At 42.1% G+C, this 27175-nt stretch overlaps 1 protein-coding gene across 1 annotated transcript; it reads left to right on the top strand.

Moving 5' to 3' along the window:
* The first annotated feature begins 1990 nt into the window (after nt 1–1990).
* Nucleotides 1991–15882, top strand: LOC115666474 ((-)-germacrene D synthase-like). Its single transcript, XM_056308820.1, has 8 exons — nt 1991–2131; nt 2464–2743; nt 3079–3454; nt 3708–3926; nt 4036–4174; nt 4342–4425; nt 15336–15503; nt 15586–15882. The coding sequence occupies exons 1-8, from the start codon at nt 1991–1993 to the stop codon at nt 15880–15882; spliced, it is 1704 nt and encodes a 567-aa protein (XP_056164795.1).
* The last annotated feature ends 11293 nt before the right edge of the window (nt 15883–27175 follow it).

Raw genomic sequence — 27175 nt, 5'->3', positions numbered from 1 at the left:
GTCATTAAACTTGGCCAAATACGTAATGTCATCATTTGACTTTTAATTTGTTTAAAGTAATCATTTAGTTTCCTAAATGTTTAATCTAGCCCCTAAACTTTCATTTGTTCAATTTAGTCCATCAACTTTCCACAACATAGTCAAACTAGTCATGGGTACTATTTCACGAGTTTTCATCATTACAACATTTCCCAAATTTTAGAATATCGTTTCATTTCAATACATTTCCTAAATCAACAAAAATATGCTTTTTTTTTACCCTTTTGAGCTTTATAAATGTTTTCGACCCAAAAAAAAACGATCTTTATAAATGTTAGGATAGTTCCATTAAGGAAGAGGACACCAATAATCCTTAAACTTTATCCCAATATGCAATATCATCATTGTACTTTTAATTTGTTCAATTTGATTCTTGACTATTCCTAAATGTTTAATCTAGCCCCTAAATTTTCAAATTGTTCAATCTAGTCCCTCAATTTTCTATAACAAAGTCAAACCAATCATTCAATACTATTTCACACGTTTTCATAATTACATTATTGCCAATATTCTAGAATATTTTTCAATTTCAATAATTTCCTAAATCAATCAAAAATATGATATCTATTTCGTGACATCTTTATCCTTCTAGTCTTTATAAATGTTATAATAGTTCCTTAGGACAAATGGCACTAATAGTTCTTAAACTTTGGCCTCATGTGCAATGTCATTCTTGAAATTTTAATTTGTTCGAAGTGGTTATTAAACTATTTCTAAATTTTTAATCTATCCCCTGAGTCCATCAACTTTCAATAATAATGTCAAATTAGTCATTCGATACTATTTCATAAGTTTTGGTAATTATACAATTGCTCAAATTTTAGAATATCTTTTAGCTATCAGTTCAATCCATTTCTTGAATCAACAAAAAAAAAAAATATGTTGTCCTTTTTATTACCTTTTTACCATTTTGGTTTTTATACTTGTTAAGACTGTTGATTTAGGGAAAACGATACTAATGGTCCTTAAACTTTGGCCTAATATTGCATGACATCATTAGACTCTTAATTTGTTTAATGTGTCTTGATATCTAAATTTCCGTTCAAATATCTTTTCATTTATCTCACGAGAAAAACTATGGATTGAATCCATGAAAACTAAAATAATAACATAAGAGAGTTTTTTGTTTATTACACAGAGCAAAGGCACTACCAACCTAACAGAAGTAGATAAATAGTTTCACCTAAGAAAAAGGCGTTAGAAAAGTCCATATTTGTCCCCTATCACTTTCATGCAACAAGTGGGTGAAATATATTAGAGTGAAATATATTGTACAAGTGTACCAGTTTGAGGTTTTTCATGGTTAAAAAATTAATCTTAGATAAATTTATCACGGCTGTACCGATTTGAGGTCCTATTACAGTTACCAGTTCTGAAATAAGTCCACATGCACCGTCATCAAGTCAGGAATCGCACATGAAAGGAGCCACTGATGCGACCTCGGACCCACGTAATACTCTGTACCTTGGACACAACGATCATGCATTACGTTGGACACAAAGGAAAAAAAGAGCAGAGCATAGCCTCTTCTTGCAAAATGTCACAAACATGCATCAGCTCTGACAGTCTGCATCAACCATCATAGTCGGGTTAAATTCTTAGAGAGCTGTCCTATTTACATGGCCGCCTTCATCTGCTAATCAACTTTTGTTTATTACACGTGAATAACATGAATAACCTATACTGACATAGGATGCTATAGCCTATAAAAACCCATCATAGTCGGGTTAAATTCTTAGAGAGCTGTCCTATTTACATGGCCGCCTTCATCTGCTAATCAACTTTTGTTTATTACACGTGAATAACATGAATAACCTATACTGACATAGGATGCTATAGCCTATAAAAACCCATTAGTAAGGCATGGACACTCACGGAAAAGCCTCTACCCTCTAGTGTTCTTCTTCTACATTTGGTCAGACACCTGTATCTAGAAAATAGCGAGAAAGAAATGTCTCTTCTGATTTCAGGAATCCCATCTTCTTCTCCTGCTCAACAACGGAGCCACGTTGCTCAACGCCGGTCTGGAAATTTTCATCCGAACATATGGGGGGATTACTTTCTCAAATATACTTCTGACTCCAACTCAATGGTAGCATTTAAGTTGTTCTTTTTTTATTTTAGGATTACTTCCTGAAATTTTTCGATGGCTATATTTTCTGAAAAATGAGAGCATATAAAATAATTTTCTGGGATCGTTTGGGCATCATCCCACAGCATTTGATAAAGGAAAAGAAAAGAAGTTCCAGTTGATTGGGAACTCCATGCATGTGTTGGTCCTTATGTGTTTCAGAATTTCTATGTGAACCTTGTGGCATGCACATATGGCTTAACAAATGTAGAAAGAATTTTGCTTCTATCATCCTTACTAAACTTATGTCATTTTCCTCTATTTTCTAAACTTTCAGTTTTATATTACTGTAGAGTTCTCAGGGAATAGCAGGGGAACGAATTGAGAGATTGAGAGGAGAAGTGAGAAAGATGTTGACAGGTGATATGGATAAGCCTTCGCGGAAATTGAACTTGATTGATCAAATCCAACGCTTGGGACTTGCCTACCACTTTGAAATCGAGATAGACGAGCAGCTGGAACAAATCCACAAAAGCTATTTTGAATTTCACCGTGGTGATAATGATGATGACCTACACACGACTGCTCTTCTCTTTCGATTGTTGCGACAACAAGGTTACAATGTTTCATGTGGTATGTCATTTCAAATTCTCATTGATCGATAATTGGCGAAATGCGTACACTAGTTTGATAGCCCATTCGATTGATTAGAGTGAACACATAATATTCCTGAGATGTTTATTTTACTCCAGTTTTGTTTTGTTCATTCAACTTTTTTCTTTGTACAATTCTCATATTCTGAGGTCTTCAAATTTTCTTGCTTTGAGAGGTGAATCGTACTTTCTTCCACTTCCTTGGCTTAGTACGTCATTTTTCCATTGTTACCAGTTGATCTAGATATTGTGCATGATGTTTTTCTTGGCATCTCTTGATAGCATCTTTTTCCCACGTTCCGTTTGGCTATACAGAAATCTTTAACAAGTTCAAGGACGATGAAGGGAATTTTAGCAAATCGCTCATCGTGGACGTGCAGGGATTGCTAATTCTGTTCGAAGCTTGCCATCTGGGGTTTCATGGTGATGATAATTTGAACGATGCACTTTCTTTTACTGTAACTCACCTTGAATCAATTGACAAAGGAAAAGTAAGCCGTAATCTCGAAAAAGAAGTGCGTCATGCCCTAAACCAGCCAATCCACATGGGACTGCCAAGGATAGAGGCGAGACATTACATTCAACTCTACCAAGAGGAGCCTTCGCATAATGAAGTCTTGCTCTCCTTGGCTAAACTCGATTTCAACTTATTGCAAGAGCAACACCAGAGGGAACTCGGCAACATTACAAGGTTCACTTCGTGAATAGCATGTCTGAAGTAGCCAGATGTTCTAAGAACACCAAATTGCCATGATTGATTTGTCCAATTCAAATTTATCCTTTTAACCAAATTTTTTTAAAATTTATCCTCAACTCAAAATCATTTGTACGGGACAATGAGTGTTAAGCTCTTTGGATCATCGTTCTACAGTACTTCTATATATAAACTCAAAATGCTATCAAAGATATGCTTGCCTTAAATAGGATTTATTGGTAAACTGTAGGTGGTGGAAGGATTTAGATGCGGAGAGGAAGTTCCCATTTGCTAGAGATAGGCTAGTGGAGCTGTATTTCTGGATGTTAGGAGTTTATTTTGAGCCAGAGTACAAAGCCACCAGAGAAATACTAACCAAAGTGATGGTGATTGTTAACATATTTGATGACGTGTATGATGTCTATGCCACAATGGAAGAACTGGAACTCTTCACGGAAGCAATTGAAAGGTACAGTTGGCACTCGGATGCCTTTCTCATTTACCAATTCCAAACTTATTCTAATTTGATCAGTTGTTAATTAGGGTCAAGTGTGATGTTTTTCTGAACTTGAACTCAGGTGGGATGTCGATGCCAAAGATGGATTGCCAGAGTACATGCAAGTGTGTTACAAGACACTTCTTGATTTGTATGATGAAATTGGCTACGAAGTGACTAGAAAAGGACAATCATATCGCCTCTTCTATGCAAAAGAAGTGGTAAGCAATTCGAGGTTACATCAATCAAATGCAATTTTTACTCCGTCCACTTGCAACAAAATATCAGGCTTTCAGATAAGGATGAGAGAATGTCATTTATCTAAGTCCACCACATACATTAAAGTTAGACTACTGACGTAGCTTTATGTTTGATAATGAATTCTCAGATGAAAAACCATATGAGAGCATACCACGCTGAAGCCAAATGGTTCCACCAAAACCACGTACCAACGATGGAGGAGTACATGCCCATTGTGTGACATCCCGAATTTCGGCCCATTTTTGGGATTTATAAAACGCGTAATTCGTCAGTGCGCTTATAGTAAAAATCTCGCCCGGGAACTGATCACTCCCGGTTATTATTTTTAAATCTTGAGATTTCGCTAGAATCGCATTCGATCGAATTTGGCCGTTATTTAGACCTCGAACTTGGCAGTCGATTTTCGGGAGTTTCAGGACGAAATAAATTGGATGGTGTCAATATTATTGTAGCCAGCGTTGAGATTGTCAGGAATAATGGAAAAATGGGAGTTTTTGACCGGGTGCGAATTTGGACTAGTAGACCTCCCTCGCTATAGTTTGATTTAATTAATTCGGCCTTTGTCCCTTTTTATATGCGAGGCTTATTTTGGACCAGTAGATCGCTTTCGGTTTTGAATTTGGGTCATCGGATCGCATTTAATATTTGAATCGTAACCGTTAAATCGATATTTAGTTTGAACCGTGTCCGTTGGTTCGTGCTCGAGGATAAATATTAACTTTTCTCTCTCTTTCTCTCTCTCTCTCCTCTCGCCGCGCCCGTCCCCCCCGCGCACGTTTCTCTCTCTCTCTCTCTCTCTCTCTCTCTCTCTTTCTTTTTCTTCGGCCGCACGCTCTCCTCGCATGCGTCCCGTCCCTCGCCCACGCCCATGCGAGACCCACCCCCGACACACTCTCTCTCTTCCTTTCTCCTTTTCTTCTCCTTCTTCTTCTTCCTTTCTCTTCTTCTTCTCCCTTGCCGCGTCTTCCAGCCCTCTGCGTCCGCTTCGTTCCTTTTCCCTGTTGCCCGACGCCGATCGCCTGAGCTCGCCTGGCCATCGCGCGCCGCCGTCGCTAGCTCGACCGCCGCGCCGCGCCGCCCGACCAGCCGCTTGCAGTTCCTTCGGCCGCCCCGTCACCTGGTCAATCTCCCCTCCCCCGACTCCCGTCCACCGCAGCTCCTCCCCGCCTCCGCAGCCGCCACTCGGTCGCCCTCCGCCCGACCCCGCTCCACCAGCCGCCGACGCCGCCGTCTCCCTCGCGCCTTCGCCATGCCGCCGCGTCGCTCGGCAGCCTCGTTCCGATGCTACCTTCCTCCTCTCCCGAACGCGCGCGAGCTCGGCTCGCCGCCGCTTGCCGCCGCGTCCGGCGAGTCCCGGCCGTCGTCCGGTCGTCCGGCCAGGCTCCCCTGCGCCGCCCGACGCCGAGTGTCGCTGTCGTCACCGCCGAGCGTCCCCCAGCCACACCAAACGCCTCAGCCAACTTCTTCTTCTCCCCGTTGGCTTTCCGACGTTCGTCGCCGCCGCGCCGTCGCTCCACTCGGCCATCCGACACCACCCGACCTCGCCACGAGGTCGCCGTGCCGCCCGTCACCGCCGGGTTCGCCCCTCTCCCTCGGTCCGACCTCTTTCTCTCTCTCTCTCCTCACCTCGCCCGCCGACTTCTCCCCTTCGCTCGCCGCCGCCGCGGCGCCGCCGCCGCCGCCGCGTCGCCGGCGCCGCGCGTCGCCGTCCCGGCCACCGCCCGCCAGCCGCCCGGCCGGCCGGCCCAGCCGTGTCGTAGCCGGCTCGTCGCCCACGCGACCAAGCCGCGCGCCCGTCGCCGTGCCCGTGCCCGTGCCCGTTCCCGCGCCCGTGCCCGCGCTCGTGCCCATGCGTGTGCCCGTGGCCGAGCCCGTGGCCGGGCCTTGTGCCCGTGGCCGAGGGCTGTGCCCATGGCCGAGCACTGTGGCCGAGCCCCGCGCCCGTCGCGCCCTTGCCCGCGCCTAGTTCGGCACTGTTCACCCGGGCCATTTTAGGCCCGAGCCGATCTTCTCCGGGCCAAAACCAAGTAAGTGACATTCTAATCCCTATTTAGTACAATGGGTATTATTAGACTTGTTTAGAGATTAATTAGAATTAATTCAATGACTAAGTTAGAAAATGAATTAGTTGGTTAGAATATGATTAGTACTTGAATTAGGTGATAAGTGGTGGATTAAATTGTGATGATTGCGTGGCAAATTGTGACGTGCTAAATATCCGTATTGTCTTGGCGTGTGTGAGAAAGTTGACGTGTGATTGTGGCCGGCTTGAATGTCGGAATCGTGAGCTTGTGAATTGGAATTGGGATGATCGTTGGTGTATGTTTGTGGCTATTGTTGGTGGGTCAATGATTGGCTTATCGTGGCATTTGTGAGTGGAATTGATAGCTGAATGTGACCGACTTGAAGGTCGGGTTGGTGGAATATTGTGGTGAGCATGCCTTGAGTTTGATTGGTATGACTTGTGAGAATGGCGAATTGTGTTGTGGCGCATGTGCATGAGAAAAGCCCGGATTGATCGGAGGGCTGCCAACCTGAGGCGTGGTTACGCGGGTGTGGCGAGAAAGGCATGACCAGACCTGAGGCGTAGGTTACGCGGGTCATTGGAAGGGGAAAAATGTCCTGAGGCGTGGTTACGCGGGACCGAGCCCGGCTTGATCTAAGGGCTGAGCCTGAGGCGCAGTAGCGCGGGCTGTGAGATTGGGCCTGAGGCGCAGTGGCGCGGGCAGTGTGAAAAGACCTGGGAGGTCGTGGAAAGTTGTTCGACCACGCATGCGAGTTGAGTGTGATTGAATTGATTGAACCGATTGGTGGCGATCGAATGTGTGATTGAATTGGTGGGATTGATTGAGTGCCAGTGTGGTTGGCGTTTGTTTGATTGTGATATGTTATTGAGTTAGTATTATTGTCTTGTCGCGATTTGACTAACGTGCAGAGTTAGTACGCGTTCTGATGGCGAGGTAAGTACAATGATGCGAATTTTATATGTTATGGGGTAGATTGCATGTCTGACTTGTCTGGGTACGCATTGGCCTACGTGGGGTTTAGGGTGTTGCTTATTGAGACTCGTTCTCACGGTTATTATATAACCATTTCAGATTCGCAACCGTGAGTGATTGGAGACACTGCAAGGGTATCTCGGAGATCGAGGACGGGTCAAGTATATTGTATTTTGAGTCCCCCTTTGTAGAGGAGTTAAGTTTGTAAACCTTTGTCCCTTTTGAGGAATGTGGTTCTGTTGTTGTGGCCTAGCTTAGGAATTGTCTTTTTGTAGACGTCGTATGTATCTGCCAAGTGTAGGAATTACAGTTATTGTTTTGTGCTATTGTTACCCCTTGTCATTATTAATTGTCCGGGTTGTTTCTATTTGTTTCCGCGCGTGCCTAATCTCTGATGTTTGGGTTGGGTCGGCGACGTGTCTGGGACGTCGCGTTCAATGATCGACCATCGCGGGATGATCGCGCGCTCGTAGGGTGCGGGGCGTGACATCCCCGTTGATTTGGTATCAGAGCAAGGTCAGCTCGAACCAAGATGGTCGAAGCTTGGAGTGATAAGGAGCGATGACTTTGGGGTAACTAATTAGGGAGACTTGTTGGCCATGCGTTACCTAGACTGCTTAGTTGTGATTGCTGAGTGATATTATGCACTAATACGTGAAATGCAGGTGCGACAGGACTTGAGGTTAGTGCACGATCGCTGTTCTTTGTGATTGAGTGGTGTTGTGATTGACTGCCTGCTTAGTGAATTGTTGTGATTCACTGCCTAGGGCTTAGACTGGTATAGTTGGCCTAGGTCTTTAATTCCCGAGGGGAATTATAGCAGGTAAGTGGGTGGTGTGAACCCTGTCAGTATGAGTAGCCGAGGTCGAGGTCGAGGTCAAGGTCGTGTAAGTCCGCAAGTTGGAGTTGTGGGGGATCCCAGATGGAACGAGATTTTGATGGCACTCGAGGAAGTTGGAATTTTAATGCGAAGGCAAACTGAGGAGCGAAATGCGACTATTACTACTGATTCTGAGGCCGCTGTTGCCGCCACCAATAAAAGTAACGGGAATCGTGGGCATAATGGAAATGTTGGGAATCAAGGTTAAGGGTAAGTTAATGCAGTTAGACAGATGCATCAGTTGGTTGAAATATTTTTTGAAATTTAAACTTGTGAGGTTCGATGGGAAGAGGTGACCCGGAGGCTACATTACTTTGGACGGAGGACTTTGAGGTATTCGGGTGCACTGATGATGAGAAAGTGACCCTGTGTGTATATCAACTCTAAGGAAATGCAAATGATTGGTAAGAGAACCCCCAAAGTAGGATAGTTCAAAGGGCATAATCCCAAACTGGGGTGTCGTTGTTGAGGCCTTCAATGAGAAGTACATTGAGAGAGTGCGCGAGGACAGAAAATGACCTAGTTTCTCCGGCTTCGCTAAAATCGGATGTCAGTCGATCAGTACGAGATCGAGTTTGTAAGGTTGCCTATGTATGCACCAAGGATGGTCAAGGATCATGTGGATAGGACAAGGAGGTTTCGGGATGGATTGGAACCGGAATTCCGCAATCAGTTAGTACTTTTGAGTCTTAAGGGATTACAATGAGTTGTATGAGAGAGCTCGATGGTTGACACGGATATGAGTGAAAAGGCTGCCGTTTCTGGATCGTGGTATGTGCCGGTTAGGGACAATTGGAACTTGGGAAGAAGTCTATGACAGAGAATTGGAGATTTGTCCCTCTAGTAAGAAAGAACTTTGGGAAGCCGAATTACTACTCCAACGCCGCATGTCTGTCTTATAGAAAGAGGCATAAAAATGGCCATTGCCAAGGTAGAAGTGGAGCATGTTGTGGATGTGGACAGTAAGGTCACCAAGTGAGAAATTGTTAAATCGACAGGGTAGGTCACTAATGCAATCGCATCGATCGCAGGTAGGACATTAAGCGAGGGCTGCCCCGCAGATTAATCAGAATCGGCTAAGGACGTAAGGAAATGTGTATGTTGTGATTGGGAAGGAATCAGAGAATTTGTCTTAAAAGCCTAGATGCATTATGTGATGCACGACGTATAATTGCTTATAATGGGTAGGCGCAATCGGTTTAAGGATTTCTAAATTACTGACGATATTCTTGGACGAGTCGGGAAGGATATGTGTTGCTTGGAGATTTCGGATTTTGTAAAGGACTAAGGCGATTATTTTGAGAGACCATTGGATTGAAATTGGATGGGTTGAGCTTTGTCTTCGAGGTGTAAAAAGGTGATTATTTTGTGGATGACTAGTTGGTTGAGGAACCAAGGCTAAAGGACATAACCGAGTTGTGTAACCTTCCCGATGTCTTTCCTCAGGAATTGCCGGGATTGCCACCTAATAGTGAAGTGGAGTTTGTGGTTGAGTTGGCCCTAGGGACGGAACCAATTTCGAAAGCGCCCTAAGGATGTCGTTGTCAGAATTGAAGGAATTGAAGGTTCAAATGCAAGAATTATTGGAAGAAGGTTTTATTCGTCTATGTAAGTCTCCATGGGGAGCGCCAGTTGTATTCGTGATGAAGAAGGACAGATCGTTAAGGTTATGTAGTGACTACAAACGGTTGAATCGGGTGACTATTAAGGATAAACGCACATTTGCCAAGGGTAAATGACATGTTCGACCGGTTATAAGGGACATCAATATTTTCTAAGATTGACTTGAGGACTGGTTTCTACCAATTGAGGATCAAGAAGGAGGACGTGCCGAAGTCGGCATTTAGGACGAGGTATGGACGCTATGAGTTTACGGTGATGCCGTTTGGACTGACGAATGCCCCTGCAGCCTTTATGGATTTAATGAATCAGGTATTTAAGGAATTTCTGGATTAGTTTGTAATCGTGTTCATAGACAATATCTTGGTATACTCGCAGAGTCCCGCTAAGCATAAGTTACATTTGGAAAAGAGATCTATGGACTTTAAGGGAACACGCACTCTATTCTAAGTTTAATAAGTGCGAATTCTGGCTTCATTGAGTGGCGTTCTTAGGACATGCGATACTGGGGAAGGGATTGTAGTGGATTCGACAAAGATTGAAGCCGTCACGAATTGGCCGAGGCCGACGTCAGTAACCGAGGTTCGGAGCTTCTTGGGTCTAGCAGGCTATTATAGGCGCTTCATGGAAGGGTTTTCGGCACTAGCTACGCCGTTGGCACGGTTGATAAAGAAGGAGACGAGGTTTGAATAGACGGATGAGTGCGAAAAGTGTTTCCAAGAATTGAAACAGAGGTTGACGACCGCGCCAGTGTTAGCGATCTCGTCAAGTCCGGGAGGAATTGAGAATCACAGTGACGCGTCGTTAGGAGGATTGGGATGCGTGCTAATGCAACACGGGAAAGTAGTGGTATATGCATCGTGTCAATTGAGACCGTATGAGCTGAACTATCTGATGCATGACTTGGGATTGACCGTAATTATATTTGTCCTTAAGATTTGGAGGTATTACTCGTGTAGGGAGAAATTTTAGATTTATACAGATTATCAGAGTTTAAAGGTATCAGTTTTCTCAAAAGAACTTAGCCTGAGACAGCGTCCTTGGATGGAACTCCTTAAAGACTACGACTGCGATATTTTATATCACCCCGGAAAGGCTAATAAGGTAGCGGATGCACTGAGTTGGAAATCGAGCATTGCGCATATGATGGTCAAAGAATAGACCTTGTTGGAATGAGTCCGAGATTCAGAGTTTAAGTTTGAAGTGAGCCATGTTTTCAAGTCTACTTGTCGTATTGAGGATTGAACCGGAGATCCAAACTAAGATTAATGCTTTACAGTCGACGGACCCAGAGATTCAAAAGATTCTGAGTAAGGATGCCACAAAAAGGAAATTGGATTTTTAGGTATCCGAGGATGGAATACTGAAGTTCCGTAGACGGTTGAGTGTACCCTGTGATGCCGAGCTTAAGGAGGGGATTTTGTCAAAAGCTCACCATAGTAATTACAGTATTCACCCGGGGAGTACAAAAATGTGTCAGAATTTACAGCAGCATTATTGGTGGAAAGGCATGAAAGTAGATGTAGCCAAGCACGTGACCGAGTATCTAACATGCCAACAAGTGAAGGCACGGCATTGTAAGCCGGGTGGATTGTTGCGGTCATTGGAAATCACCGAATAGAAATGAGAGCATAACGCGATGGACTTTGTTATGAAACTACCAAGAAGCCAAATGGGCCATGATTCAATTTGGGTTATAGTAGATCGGCTGATAAGATCAGCACATTTTCTGGCAATGCGAAAGGACTTCGCGTTAGGAAGGTACGCAAGATGGTGCGTGCAACAGATAGTTCATCTTCATGGAGTACTAGTGACGATCACTTCAGACCGTGATCCTAAGTTTACTGCCGCTTATTGGAAAAGTCTTCATACGGCATTAGGAACAAGGTTACAGTTTAGCACGGCCTATTAGTCGCAGACGAATGGCTAGTCTGAGAGGACGATTCAGACTTTGGAAGATATGCTGCGACCATGTGCATTGGATTTTAGGGGAAGTTGGAAAGAATAATTGCCCTTGGTTGAGTTTGCCTATAAAAATAGCTATCAGCAGAGTTTTAGAATGGCACCGTTTGGGGCATGGTATGGCAGGGTTTGCAGAACACCAGTTTGTTGGGATGAGTGGGTGAGAGGAGCATCACGGGTCCCAAGTTGGTTCAGCAGTCAATTGAAACAGTCAGGGTGATTTGGGAACACCATGGAACCAAAGATACGATGTGGGAAAGTGAAGAGTTGATGCGACACCAGTACCCTCATTTGTTTGAATAGTTGGGTTGAATTGTAAATTTCGAGGACGAAATTTTTGTAAGGGGGGAAGAGTTGTGACATCCCGAATTTCGGCCCATTTTTGGGATTTATAAAACGCGTAATTCGTCAGTGCGCTTATAGTAAAAATCTCGCCCGGGAACTGATCACTCCCGGTTATTATTTTTAAATCTTGAGATTTCGCTAGAATCGCATTCGATCGAATTTGGCCGTTATTTAGACCTCGAACTTGGCAGTCGATTTTCGGGAGTTTCAGGACGAAATAAATTGGATGGTGTCAATATTATCGTAGCCAGCGTTGAGATTGTCAGGAATAATGGAAAAATGGGAGTTTTTGACCGGGTGCGAATTTGGACTAGTAGACCTCCCTCGCTATAGTTTGATTTAATTAATTCGGCCTTTGTCCCTTTTTATATGCGAGGCTTATTTTGGACCGGTAGATCGCTTTCGGTTTTGAATTTGGGTCATCGGATCGCATTTAATATTTGAATCGTAACCGTTAAATCGATATTTAGTTTGAACCGTGTCCGTTGGTTCGTGCTCGAGGATAAATATTAACTTTTCTCTCTCTTTCTCTCTCCTCTCTCCTCTGCCGCGCCGCCCGTCCCCTCCCCCGCGCACGTTTCTCTCTCTCTCTCTCTCTCTCTCTCTCTCTCTCTCTCTCTCTCTCTCTCTCTCTCCTTTCTTTTTCTTCTGGCCGCACGTCTCCTCTGCATGCGTCCCGTCCCCTCAACCACGCCCATGCAGACCCACCCCCTGACACACTCTCTCTCTTCCTTTCTCCTTTTCTTCTCCTTCTTCTTCTTCCTTTCTCTTCTACTTCTCCCTTGCCGCGTCATTCCATCTGCGTCCGCTCATTCCTTTTCCTGTTGCCCGACGCCGATCGCTCGAGCTCGCTCGGCCGTCGCGCGCCGCCGTCGCTAGCTCGACCGCCGCGCCGCGCCGCCCGACCAGCCGCTTGCAGTTCCCTCGGCCGCCCCATCACCTGGTCAATCTCCCCTCCCCCGACTCCCGTCCACCGCAGCTCCTCCCCGCCTCCGCAGCCGCCACTCGGTCGCCCTCCGCCCGACCCCGCTCTACCAGCCGCCGACGCCGCCGTCTCCCTCGCGCCTTCGCCATGCCGCCGCCTCGCTCGGCAGCTTCGTTCCGATGCTACCTTCCTCCTCTCCCGAACGCGCGAGCTCAGCTCGCCGCCGCGTCCGGCGAGTCCCAGCCGTCGTCCAGTCGTCCGGCCAGCTCCCCGGCGCCGCCCCGACGCATGAGTGTCGCTGTCGTCACCGCCGAGCGTCCCCCAGCCACACCAAACGCCTCAGCCAACTTCTTCTTCTCCCCGTTGGCTTTCCGACGTTCGTCGCCGCCGCTCGCCGTCGCTCCAGCCGGCCAGCCTGACACCACCCGACCTCGCCACGAGGTCGCCGTGCCGCCCCGTCACCGCCGGTTCGCCCCTCTCCCTCAGTCCCGACCTCTTTCTCTCTCTCTCTCCCTCACCCTCACCCCGGCTGACTTCTCCCCCTTCAGCTCGCCGCCGCCGCGTCGCCGTCGCCGCCGCCGCGTCGCCGTCGCCGCCGCGTCGCCGTCCCGGTCCCGCCCCGGCCAGCCGGCCCGGCCCGGCCAGCCAGCCCGGCCGTAGCCGGCTCGTCGCCCACGCGACCAAGCCGCGCGCCCGTCGCCGTGCCCGTGCCCGTGCCCGTTCCGCGCCCGTGCCCGCGCTCGTGCCCATGCGTGTGCCCGTGGCCGAGCCCGTGGCCGGGCCTTGTGCCCGTGGCCGAGGGCGTGCCCATGGCCGAGCACCGTGGCCGAGCCCCGCGCCCGTCGCGCCCTTGCCCGCGCCTAGTTCGGCACTGTTCACCCGGGCCATTTTAGGCCCGAGCCGATCTTCTCCGGGCCAAAACCAAGTAAGTGACATTCTAATCCCTATTTAGTACAATGGGTATTATTAGACTTGTTTAGAGATTAATTAGAATTAATTCAATGACTAAGTTAGAAAATGAATTAGTTGGTTAGAATATGATTAGTACTTGAATTAGGTGATAAGTGGTGGATTAAATTGTGATGATTGCGTGGCAAATTGTGACGTGCTAAATATCCGTATTGTCTTGGCGTGTGTGAGAAAGTTGACGTGTGATTGTGGCCGGCTTGAATGTCGGAATCGTGAGCTTGTGAATTGGAATTGGGATGATCGTTGGTGTATGTTTGTGGCTATTGTTGGTGGGTCAATGATTGGCTTATCGTGGCATTTGTGAGTGGAATTGATAGCTGAATGTGACCGACTTGAAGGTCGGGTTGGTGGAATATTGTGGTGAGCATGCCTTGAGTTTGATTGGTATGACTTGTGAGAATGGCGAATTGTGTTGTGGCGCATGTGCATGAGAAAAGCCCGGATTGATCGGAGGGCTGCCAACCTGAGGCGTGGTTACGCGGGTGTGGCGAGAAAGGCATGACCAGACCTGAGGCGTAGGTTACGCGGGTCATTGGAAGGGGAAAAATGTCCTGAGGCGTGGTTACGCGGGACCGAGCCCGGCTTGATCTAAGGGCTGAGCCTGAGGCGCAGTAGCGCGGGCTGTGAGATTGGGCCTGAGGCGCAGTGGCGCGGGCAGTGTGAAAAGACCTGGGAGGTCGTGGAAAGTTGTTCGACCACGCATGCGAGTTGAGTGTGATTGAATTGATTGAACTGATTGGACTGGCTGATCGAATGTGTGATTGAATTGGTGGGATTGATTGAGTGCCAGTGTGGTTGGCGTTTGTTTGATTGTGATATGTTATTGAGTTAGTATTATTGTCTTGTCGCGATTTGACTAACGTGCAGAGTTAGTACGCGTTCTGATGGCGAGGTAAGTACAATGATGCGAATTTTATATGTTATGGGGTAGATTGCATGTACGACTTGTCTGGGTACGCATTGGCCTACGTGGGGTTTAGGGTGTTGCTTATTGAGACTCGTTCTCACGGTTATTATATAACCATTTCAGATTCGCAACCGTGAGTGATTGGAGACACTGCAAGGGTATCTCGGAGATCGAGGACGGGTCAAGTATATTGTATTTTGAGTCCCCCTTTGTAGAGGAGTTAAGTTTGTAAACCTTTGTCCCTTTTGAGGAATGTGGTTCTGTTGTTGTGGCCTAGCTTAGGAATTGTCTTTTTGTAGACGTCGTATGTATCTGCCAAGTGTAGGAATTACAGTTATTGTTTTGTGCTATTGTTACCCCTTGTCATTATTAATTGTCCGGGTTGTTTCTATTTGTTTCCGCGCGTGCCTAATCTCTGATGTTTGGGTTGGGTCGGCGACGTGTCTGGGACGTCGCGTTCAATGATCGACCATCGCGGGATGATCGCGCGCTCGTAGGGTGCGGGGCGTGACACATTGCATCAGTATCCATAGGTTGTAAATTGCTATTAGGGACGTCGTTTCTGGGAATGGGGGATATCGTAACAAAAAATCATTTCGACTGGTTACTATTCAGCGACCCCAAGATGGTGAAGGCTTCGAATGTAGTCTCTCGGCTCATGAATGACATTGCCTCACATAAGGTAGATAAAAGCTATACCAGTGAACAACATCAATTCATCAATAGGCGAAATGAAATAATTTTCATGAGGAATTTGTTTACAGTTGGAGCAAGACAGAGGGCATGTGCCATCTTTAGTGGAGTATTTCATGAAACAATACAGAGTTACGGAGCAAGAGGCTAAGGAGGCTCTCCATAAACAAGTGGTTGACGGATGGAAAGACATGAACGAAGAGCTGCGCCATCCGACCGTCGTCCCCGAGTTTCTCCTCGTGCGAATTCTCAATTTCGCACGAGTCTTCAATGTGGTGTATAACGATGGAACAGATCACTTCTCTCTTGCTGGAACCAAGTTCAAAGAGCTTGTGACTTCCCTTCTCGTCGATCCATTACCAATGTGATGGTTTGGATTAGACATTTTCGAATCTGCTCTGTGCACAACTTGAATTGTGTTAGCACTTGATCATTTGTCTTTGTAGATTTCGAATGCAAAAGATAAGGAGTCCGTAAAAAATGGCACACTAGAATATCATAATGTTCTATATATGCCATGTAAAGTTTCTTGATCAATGTCAAATATATATGTTTTAATATATGCTTATGGCGGTCTTAGTACGGTCAGATCAGCACAAATTGCATTATCCAACAGAATTGGAACCAAGTTTCGCATTTCGGACAAAGTAATTCATTTGTCAGTTGTATACCTGATATTGCAATGATCCAATCACTATGCCCTTATGATAAACTCTAACCTACTTTGCATAATCTTCATTATATTGTACTTATTTATATCATCCTTCAATGTAACTAAACAATCTGTCTTATCTCAAAGAAGTGATAACTATCAAATCAATCATAAACTTATTGTACGGATGCCAATTCACTCCCGAACTTTTCAATTTTATCGATGTAGTCCTAAACCTTTGTGCGATGTTCCAATGTGTCATTCCAGCCAATTGCTATAGAAAATTGCTAACGTGGCATCCAATCATCGCTGACCATCTTACGTGGTACACAGATGTGGACAACTTTACTAAAAACGACATTCAACGTGGATTGCCATGTCAAAGATTTCTGGGGGCAATTGACCAGAATGATTATGTGGGCAGAATTAGAAAGTTCAAGACTGAATTGATATTCGAGAAATAGGCTTATAACTGAATTGATAATTTTTCCCATAGAAGTCTACTCCTTGTTACACCATATCTTTTACAAGAACGTTTCCCCATCCTACTTGTTCTACATGACGGAGCAATCTACGCTCTACGTAAGTTTGACGAAAAAATGGAGTTGAAAACTGAAATATGTTCAGAATTTGATGAAAAATGTGGTCGATCGATACCAAGATGGATTTCAAATTCCTAATCAGTTGTAATTACTGATTGGATGGGTTGTTTGGGTCAGACGAGTCTGAGGTCCCGTGCAAAAAATAATTGCAGCTTTGGGAGGACATGCAAACTTGACTAATCATTTTGCTAAAATATCCTTTTAATAAAAATTTAAAAAAAAAAACACAATATTTTCAAACAAATTTCATCAAAATCTTAATTGGAAAAAAAACAAAGGGTATAAAGAGATTTTATTGTTTATAAACAAACAAATCCTCGTGCGATCTGTCCAACAGGCTGTGAGCAAATGGTATGAAGTACTCGGTAAACAGAATAGCTAACAATTTCGAGAACCACGCGACATAGGATGCTCAGCTAGACAATATTAGAGACAAATCAACAAATTTGAGTTTAATTGGATACTAACACTACAAAAAAAAAACAAGGATTTAGCCATGGAAAATTAACGACGAATAAAATGATGTATTGGCATCAGAATGCCTGTCATGAATATCCTTTGAGGGATATCAGATTAGTCCCCTTTCAATCGAATGAAGAAAAGACCAAGTTCATAGACTGAAACAAATCCTTTCTAATGAAGGTCTTCCAAACGATCATTTCAAGCATTTCTTGAAAGATTGCAAGCATTTTGTTCAAATAATTCCTTGAAAATGAAATTTGATTGGCTGAAATGCATTTAATACAAAGAATGCATGTTTCAAAACCAGGTTTCAAAAGTTTTTGGTCAACTTAAAACCAAGTTTTCAAATAGTTTGTGGTAAGCTAAAAGAAAAACCACATTTCAAACGGTTTTGATTAATTTCAAAATTACTTTTCAAAATGGTTTTTGGTCAACTAAAAACCATATCAAGGTTAATGAAACCTCAAAATCACAAAACTCACAGTTAAGGTATTCATTGTTTGAAGTCTTCCCAAAGTCCTACCGGTGAGGAACCACTAGGTAAAATTCAAATCCTATTGGCGAGGAGCCTTTAGGCAATTTCCAAAATCCTACAGGTGAGGAACTACATGGCAAGTCTCCAAAATTCAAGTCGTATTGGCAAGGAGTCTTTAGGCAATTTCCAAAATCCTACAGGTGAGGAATCACATGGCAAGTCTCCAAATCTAAAGTCCTATTAGTAAGAAGCCTTTAGGTAATTTCCAAAATCCTACGGGTGAGGAACTACATGGCAAGTTTCCAAAATCCAAGTCCTATTGGCAAGGAGCCTTTAGGCAATTTCCAAAATCCTACGGGTGAGGAACTACATGGCAAGTCTCCAAAATCCAAGTCCTATTGGCAAAGAGCCTTTAGACAATTTCCAAAATCCTACGGGTAAGGAACTACATGGCAAGTCTCCAAAAATTTCAAGTCCTACTGGCAAGGAGCCACTAGGCAAATTCCAAGGTCCTATTTGACGAGGAGTCATTAGGTAAATATCTAAAGTCCTACTGATGAGGAACCACTAGGCAAATTCAAGTCCTCAGGCGAAGAGTCTCGGACGTTCATGGTTCGTGAGTTCGTCCTTAAACTACGAAATCAGAATAATCATCATAATCATCACTACCTTCAATTCATGCCCTTGGATGAGCAACAAAGAAACTCTCACAAACAGGTATGTCTCTCTCCCTCAATCATTAAGAACTTTTCAAAATGTGTTCCAAAAAGAGAACCTTTGGATTAGATCACGAATTTTAAAAGCAAAGACCCTAATCAGTTGTTGTGAAATTTCCATATTATCTTGTTTAGTGAGTCGACTAAAAATTCAGATGTCATCTTGTCTTTGAAATCAACCTCTAACGAGCTCAATCTCAAAGAGAAGCAGCTGTTGACACCTAATTTTAGATCATTTTTTTTTCATATTTTAAAAAATTTCAAAATTAGGTCTAGGAATCTTGGCCAAGCCAAGAAACCTATTTCTAAACCAAAGAATAATTTTTTAGCATTTTTCTGCATTTTTCCTTAATTTCTTTTAGTCAAAATAATCGAGAAATCAACAAAAATAGCAAATGGAATCAGAAAATTCCATAAAAAATAGTCATTAGTCTTATTTTAAATCCAATTTCATAAATACATTATCAATTTTGAAAAATCTCAATCGGGTATATGTTTTTCCCAAAATTGGGCAAAGTTAAACCCGAATTGAACCAAAAATGAAATTAAAGTTTTGCTAGTCATTTTTAAGTCAAAGTGTCTTCACAACAAATGATTTTGGGACCTTGAATTGCATAAGGGTTGGTCCAATTGCATAATTTGACATAAAAATCAAAAATCCCGAAAATTTGATTGAAAATTAAGAATTTTGAACCCGAATTGGGAATCGTGCCCAATATGAAATTTTTGAAATGTGAGACCATCATTTCTAGGGTTAATCAGACATGGATAATTCAATTTTGACATCAATTTTGCCTAATCAGGTCATTAGGACATCAAATTGAACAAAACCTTATTAACCCAAGTACAAAAATGAGAAAATCTTGGGCTTAATTACAATAAAAATTGGGGAAAATTATATCTTTGGGTTTGGAATATGATGGGGAATCCAATTTTGAGGTTTAATTTGAAAATATCGGTTGAAATTGAGTCCAATTTGAGTATTTGGTCAAAATAGGAACTGCCGGGTCGGGCGGGTCGACACGACCCGACCCAAACAATGCATCTTCTTCGCCCGACTCAGCCCGAAGCACAATAAACCCAGAAAACCGAATTAAACCCACCACTTCACCAGTCATTTCCAGCTATTTTGGCACGTTTTAATCGATTGTGCCAGCTAGAAAATGTCCAACTGGCACCATTTAACGACCCCAACCGATCGGAATTCGGTTCTAACAATTTTTGAGCGGGAAATCAAGCAACAAAAAAATGAGAAAAACTGACTGGAGAGGGGGGAAGCTGTTCGAGGAAATTCCGAAGAGAAAGAGGAGAGAGAAAGGAGCAAAACCAACGCGGAAAAGTTAGAGAGAGAGGGTCGAGAGTCCCCTCACAAGTGCTCGGTGCCGCCGTAGACGGCGGAGCACCGGCGAATTATGGTTTGGCCGTGATTCTCCCCTCACCGTTCCAATCAGTCCGGCTGACTGTGAACGCCTGAAAACGAGCTTGGTCCGGCCGATCCAAACCTGTTCCGGCAAAACCAAGACCACCAGGGTGAAGACCAAGTGTCAAGGAACAACCCTCGGGGCGCAGATCACTTCGATAATTTCATTTGGACATCGAACGAAGCAGGTAAAATTCCTTCGTGATCACGGTTTTTCCAAAATTTCCAGATTGTGTTTTAGCTCAAACTTGTGTGTTTCTTCGTGATTTTGTGATGATTGATGCTCAAAACATATTCTAACTTCATTTTCATCATTTGTTGGCATTTTGAATGGTTAAAAATGCACAAACCGAATCGGCCGTGCATTAAAACCCCTCGCCGGAAAACCCGAAGCCTCGCCGGAGCGTCACCGTGACCATAGGTCATCTAAGTAGGCTTCCTTTCACTTTGTTTGATGATTTGATGCTGATTGGAACCGATTTAGACGGTTAGGGCAATTGGTAGGATGATTTGAATGCTTGAGAAATAGATATGATTAGTTTACAAGTTTGGATTTTGGATCGATTTTTCGCCGGCCGACGAACGTCCGGCGGCCATTTGATTAGTCTAGTTCGGTACTAGAATATGTGGACTTAATGATGGTTCAATTGGAACGGCGAGACAGTCGCCAGAAGGTCGCCGGATTCTGATCCAAAGTCACGGTCTCGAAAACTCTAAACTGGAAATTGTGCATATCAGGTGTTTGTGAAAATGCCTCAATGAAAATCAAGCAAAACGGCGCCGTTTTTGGCCCTGGTCTCACCGGAGGAAGTGACCGGCGACCGCCGCCAGCGACGCCTGGTTCGGCCAAGCCGAACAGGGTTTGAACCGGGCCGGTCCAATTCATTTTCCCCGACGGGAAAATTCAAAAAAATATATATAAATAAATAATCCGAAAATTTCTACAAAATAATAAAAAATCAGAAAATTCTAAAAAATTAGAAAAATCAAAAAAAATTATAAAAAATAGGAAAATTATAAAGATCATAAAAAATTAGGAATTTTTTTAGAAAATTAGAATTTTCGGAAATTTCAAAAATTTTAGGAAAATAAAAGAAAAATTCGAAAAAAATTCAGAAAATATAAAATATAAAAATTCAGAAAAATAAAGAAAATTGGAAAATTGGAAAATTCATAAAAATTTTCAGAAAATCATAAAAAAAAATCAATTCTTGGTTTAAAAATTTTTCCGAAAAAAAAAAATCAAAAATTTTGAAAATTCACAAAATGATTCAAAATCATCGTAGCCAGCCATAAAAAGTGAAATTTGAATTTTCGGAAGTGTCCAATTGGCATTTTTGGAAAATTCCAAATTTAAGAGTTATAATCCCTAAAAAACCCTAAAAATGTGTAAATCATGAAATGAACAAACTATTAGAGTTTCAATAGAGTTTGGGTATTTTGCTTGATTTTCTTTTTTAGTGGCCAAATTAGGATTGCTATGATTGATTTGCCATTGATTGCGCATTTTAATTCTTGGGTGCTTAATTATTTGTTCACGATTAGATTAGTGAATTGACCTTAGGAATCCGTGTGATACGTTAGACATGCCATATCGTTCTTAGGTACCGAAATGGCGTTAATGGTCTCAATTTGGGATCGTTAACGTAACCAAGTCCGTTATCCAGAATCTCTGATTCGTAGGATCGTGGTATTTCTTCCGTACTTCGATTAGGTTTCTAGTCAACCTACCGTAATTGACTAGTGGCGACTCCAAGTTCAAGTTTAGATCAAATAAACCCTGCTGTCACGTGAGATATGATCTGAGAGAGACCCATGTAGAAAAATACCTCCATTCTAGCACGCGAGAGCGTGGCGCGACAATGGGTAAGGGGACTTTCTTACGTCAATGATCCCAAATCAAGATCTCTAACGCCCTTTCGATACCTAAAACAATCCGAAGTGTCTAAACGTGTCACGCGAATTCGTAAGGCTTATCTACGAATTCTAACTATTTTACTCGAGAGAAATCAACCAATCAATAAGGAAATGCGGAATCAATTTCAATCAAACACAGCAATCCTAAAATGGTCTCTAAATTGAAAATCAATCAAAAACACCCCAAACCCTAGTAAAGCCCTAAGGCTTATTCATTCAATGGATTGTGCTGTCTTAAGGTTTTAGGATTATTTTAGGGGTAAAGATCCCTTTTGGGGGTTAAACCCCTTTTAGGGTTTTTTGGGGGTTAAAACCCATTTTAGTCTCTAAACTAAGGAATTTCAAAAATAATACTTGAGAACCTCAAAAAATTTAAATTTCACTCAAAGTGGGTGGCTACAAAGGCTGCGCATGGTAACCATTCTGTTTCTCTATTTCTGTTCCAGAAATAGGTTTGGAACAGAAATCCGTTTGGTAACATAATTTTAATTTCTATTTCTGGAACAAATTTTTGTTCCAGAAATAGATTTGAAAGAGAAATCAGAAGCTAAAATTTTTAGCTTCTCTATTTCTGGAACAGAAATGAGAAATATAAATTTTTCTCATCGCTCGTCCTCGCTACTAGCCGGCCACCCCCGTCGTCGCTCACTATTGCCACCGGCTGCCTCCCACCACCGCCGGCTGCCGACCACCGGCCACCTCCCGCCACCATCAGCCGCCTCCCGCTGCCGGCTGCCGCCCAAAAAAAAAAATTCCAAAAAATCCTTAAAAATTGAAAAATTCCAGAAAAATTCATAAAAATTTCTAGAAAATAAAAAAAAAGTCAGATTTCGGGAAAATAGGAAATTTGTTCATTTTCTCCAAAAAAAATAAAAAAATTTCAAAACTTCACAGAATGGCTTATAATACATGTGGCCAATCACTTTGAGTGAAATTTAAATTTTTTGAGGTGCAAAAAAAAATAAAAAATTTCAAAAATTTCAAAACTTTACAGAATAGCTTAGAATATATGTGGCCACCCACTTTGTGTGAAATTTAAATTTTTTGAGGTGCCCAAAAAAAATCCAAAAATAAAAAATTTCAAAACTTCACAGAATGACTTAGAATATCTATGGCCACCCACTTTGAGTGAAATTTAAATTTTGAGGTGCCCAAAAAAATTTAAAAATTAAAAATTTCAAAACTTCACAGAATGGCTTAGAATACCTGTGGCCACCCACTTTGCGTGAAATTTAAATTTTTTGAGGTGCCCAAAAAAAATCAAAAAATAAAAAATTTCAAAACTTCACAGAATGGCTTAGAATACCTGTGGCCACCCACTTTGAGTAAAATTTAAATTTATTTATTTATTTTTATTTTGTTGGCACCTAAAAAATTTAAATTTCACTTAAAATGGGTGGCCACATGTATTCTAAGTCATTCTCTGAAGTTTTGAATTTTTTGGTTTTTTTTTTGGCACCTCAAAAAATTTAAATTTTACGCAAAGTGAGTGGCCACAGGTATTCTAAGCCATTCTATGAAGTTTTGAAATTTTTGATTTTTTTTTGAAAAAATGAACAAATTTCCTATATTCCCGAAATATGACTTTTTTTTATTTTCTGGAAAATTTTATGGATTTTTTGAATTTTTTTTAGATTTTTAGGAATTTTCCAGATTTTCTAATTTTTTTATTCTATTTCTAAAAGAAATGAAGCGATTGTCCGCCGCCCGCCGCCGGCCACATGAGAAGGAGAAATTTTGTGCCATTATCAAACAAATTTCTATTTCTGAAATAGAAATTTTGTGTCGTTATCAAACATGTTTTTTAGCTTAGAAACTCCTCCAGAAACAGAAATAGAAAAATCAATTTCTGGCCAGAAATTGATTTCTGAAACAGAATGGTTATCATTCGCAGCCAAAGTATTCTAAGCTATTTTGTGAATTTTTTTATTTTTTTCGGGAAAATTTTTATTTTCGGAAAAGCTAAACTTTCATTTTTTTTTTCCTGCATTTTCTGAATTTTCTAATTTTTTAGGATTTTCTGAATTTTCTAATTTTTTAAGATTTTTTGAATTCTCTGATTTTTTATGAATTTTCTGATTTTTCAAAACAAATTATGATTTTTTATTTTTTTAAAAAAAATTGAATTTTTTATTTTCCCACCAGGGATGAACCCGATAGAACCGGTTCAAACTAGTCCAACCAGGTCAGACCGGCCTAGTCGGCGCAGGCCGATGCCCCGGCGAGTACAATGCCAAAACGCCACCATTTTCTCTCTTTTCCTCTTAGGCATGTTGACAAACAGTTGGTGGGCATGAATCTTAGTTTTGCCGTTTCGGGACCACCACTTTGACCGCTGTTCCGGTGAACTTCCGGCGACATTCCAACTATCATAATCGATCCCAAACCTTCACCGAATGACCCTCTACACATTCATACTCATCAGATGGTCACTGAGACTCCCTAAGCCATTGATATTCAAGCTCAAACTTCCCTATTTGACAATGAAAATCATACTGTAAAACTAAACTAAACTAACATTCAAATCAATAAATAGAGCATCCTAACCATTTCTAGCAATCAAAATAGCAATCAAAACAATTAGGGAACAAGAATGACTGACTTGGAACGGCCATTGGCCGCTAGAAAGCACTCTGGCAAGGCTTAGAAGCTTCGGTGAGGATGTTCATGGAGGCCGACTCGGTGAAAACGCAACATCAACGATCCAAAATGCATTGAATGACAAATCACATGATCAAAAACATGTTTAAGGTATCACTAATCACAAATTCACAAATAAAATCTCAAGATCAAACTTAATGAAACTCGGATCATCACTCTGGAATTTTGTCGAACATGTGACCAGTGGTAGGAAAGGATATTTACCTTCTTCACTGGAGCCTGAATTAGAAATTCCGAACAAAACTAGCACTTTGGAATGATTCTCTGGTACTTGCTCTTCAAAATAATAGCCTTTGATTCACCGGGATGCTCCGTAACTAGTCGGATGAAGCTCAGTTTCAGACCTTCACGGCCAGCTACTTGACCGGAACGGGAAAGGGGAGGTCACAACCACGGGCCGATTTGTCGGCGCTCCACTGGTAAGGATGGCGCCGGACACTTGGTTGAGGACCTCTGATGCTCTCTCTCTCTCGCTTTCTCTCTTTGGTTTTGTACAGTCTCTCTCTCTCTCGCTCTCGCTCTCTGGCAAATCGTCGAACACCTTCCCCTTTTGATAACTAGTTTTTCTCTCCTTTTTATTGTCCTTTTCCGAGTCAGTTATCACCTCTAACCGACTCACCAATCGGTTAGAGATGATAAGGATGGACAGCTAAAGATTTTCTAGCTATCCATTTCGTTTTTCACGTGCTAGATTGATCAAACTATGTCGGCAAAGTGGCGGGCCTAGCCAGATATTTTCTCCCTTTCCCGCATGTGGAACCTAGTCGAGCGAAGGGGATGACTGACCTGGGTCGGGTCGGGTCTATCCGACCGACCCGATAGACCCGGGTTGGTCCAATTTTGCAAATTCGACCCAATTTCACGATTTTGATCCCAAATTTCGATTCCTTGACACTTTTTACGCTAGAATATGGGTTCAATTTAAATTTTCACTTTAATTAGGTCAAAAATCCCCAAATCCAAATTCGGTTCACTTGGGTTTTTGTTCAATTAAGTGTCTAAATGACCTAATTAGGAAAAATTGAGGCCAAAATTGAATTACCCATGTTCAATTAATCCTAGGGAAGGTATAGGTTTAAATCAAAAATTTCAAATTGAATAAGATCCCCCAATTTGTGTCTTAAAATCCCTAATTTTCAATTAATTTCTAGGACTTTTCAATTCTTTTGTCAATTTGTAAAATTGGACAGACCAATATGAAATTTAAGGTTCTAGAATCAATTGTTGTGAAGACAGTATGGCATAAAAATGACTAAAAATGATTTAATTAGATTTTTTGCTCAATTGAGGTATGAAATTACCCAATTTTGGGAAAAACATATCCCCAATTGAAATTTTCTAAAATTGAGACTGCAGTGCTGAAATTGGAATTAAAAGAAGACTAATTACTATTTTTGTGGAATTTTTTAATTCCATTTAGTATTTTTCTTGATTTTTTCTCTCTTTTTAGCCAAAAGAAATTAAGAAAAAATTCACGACAATTCTAAAAAATATATTTTTTTATTTAGAAATAGGTTCCTAAGTATGGTCAAGGTTCCTAATCCTAATTTTTTGATTTTTAAGTTAATTTTATAAAAAATGGGCCAAAGATCTGGTGTCAAATAGCTAGTAAACACATATTATAGAAGTAAAACAACAATAGTCTTCCTTCGCACTCATGTTTCTCTCCATTTTAGAACAACTACTTTTCTAGACACATATCATAAGGCTATATCTATTCATGACCGCCAGTAACATGCTAAAGTAGAAATATTGGTATGTTACTTTGAGAACATAGTGAGAAGTAACATAGGGCACAAAATAAGTTAATCAATTCATAAATTACCTCAAGAACTCACACAATGAGTTAATAGGAATAATTTCACTCATCTCCATTATCGATCGAATAAAAACACATGTAGTATGAATTACATGCTATAGTGGATTTTTCTTTCTATAAGAGCATATGTCATCTGTTAAACATATTCACTATACGGATTTCGGCCTAAACATAGTCACATGCTTCTCACGTACATATGTTTAGTTCGAGTGCTATATCAGCTCACTTTCTACAGCGCCCAATTAAGTACTCGCATCCAGCTTCCATCAGGCATACATGATTGTGGGACTATCGTATTCAGTCTTATTACATATAATCAAAGACCTCATCTTGATCCTAATCAAGGTGATGTAAAATTGTATTAAGTACTAAATTTGCTCTTCCAACATTTATAGTACATATCGTCTCATCTCAACCCGCTTACTATAGCATTTGAGGTGATTGCTCATGTGAGTGAGCCAATCATTATCTGGTGACATACCTTTCAACAATATATGTGTATTTGTGCTAGTCTCATAATATATTATACTAATTGATAAAACATCAATTCATTAACAAACAAGTACAATACATATACACACATAATTCAATGATCCTCAACAATATTAAATATCACAATCTACGTAACTCTAGAGACATCCTGTGGGTCAAGAACACGTCGCTAAAAACAGCCTTCGTGAATAGATCAGCAACCATCATGTTCGTAGAAATATATTGTAGAACCATTTCCTTCTGCATTATTATATCTCTGATAAAATTGTTCTTTACCATGATATTTAAGATCTTTCACATAGGCAATGGCTGCTTGACTATCATAATAAACCATTACCGATCTTGGAACGTCAGTGACAATAGCTAAATTTTCCAAGAAACGTTTTAGCCATATTGCTTCTTGCACTGCAGCAGAGCATGCAATAAATTCTGCCTCCATCGTAGA

The sequence above is a fragment of the Syzygium oleosum genome, unplaced genomic scaffold (genome assembly GCF_021117445.2).
Source record: "Syzygium oleosum isolate NSW1041296 unplaced genomic scaffold, Sole_v2.1 Sole_v2.02, whole genome shotgun sequence".
Classification (NCBI taxonomy): domain Eukaryota; kingdom Viridiplantae; phylum Streptophyta; class Magnoliopsida; order Myrtales; family Myrtaceae; genus Syzygium; species Syzygium oleosum.
The sequence above is the reverse complement of the archived record's forward strand: the minus strand, read 5'-3'. Positions and strand labels throughout refer to the sequence as shown.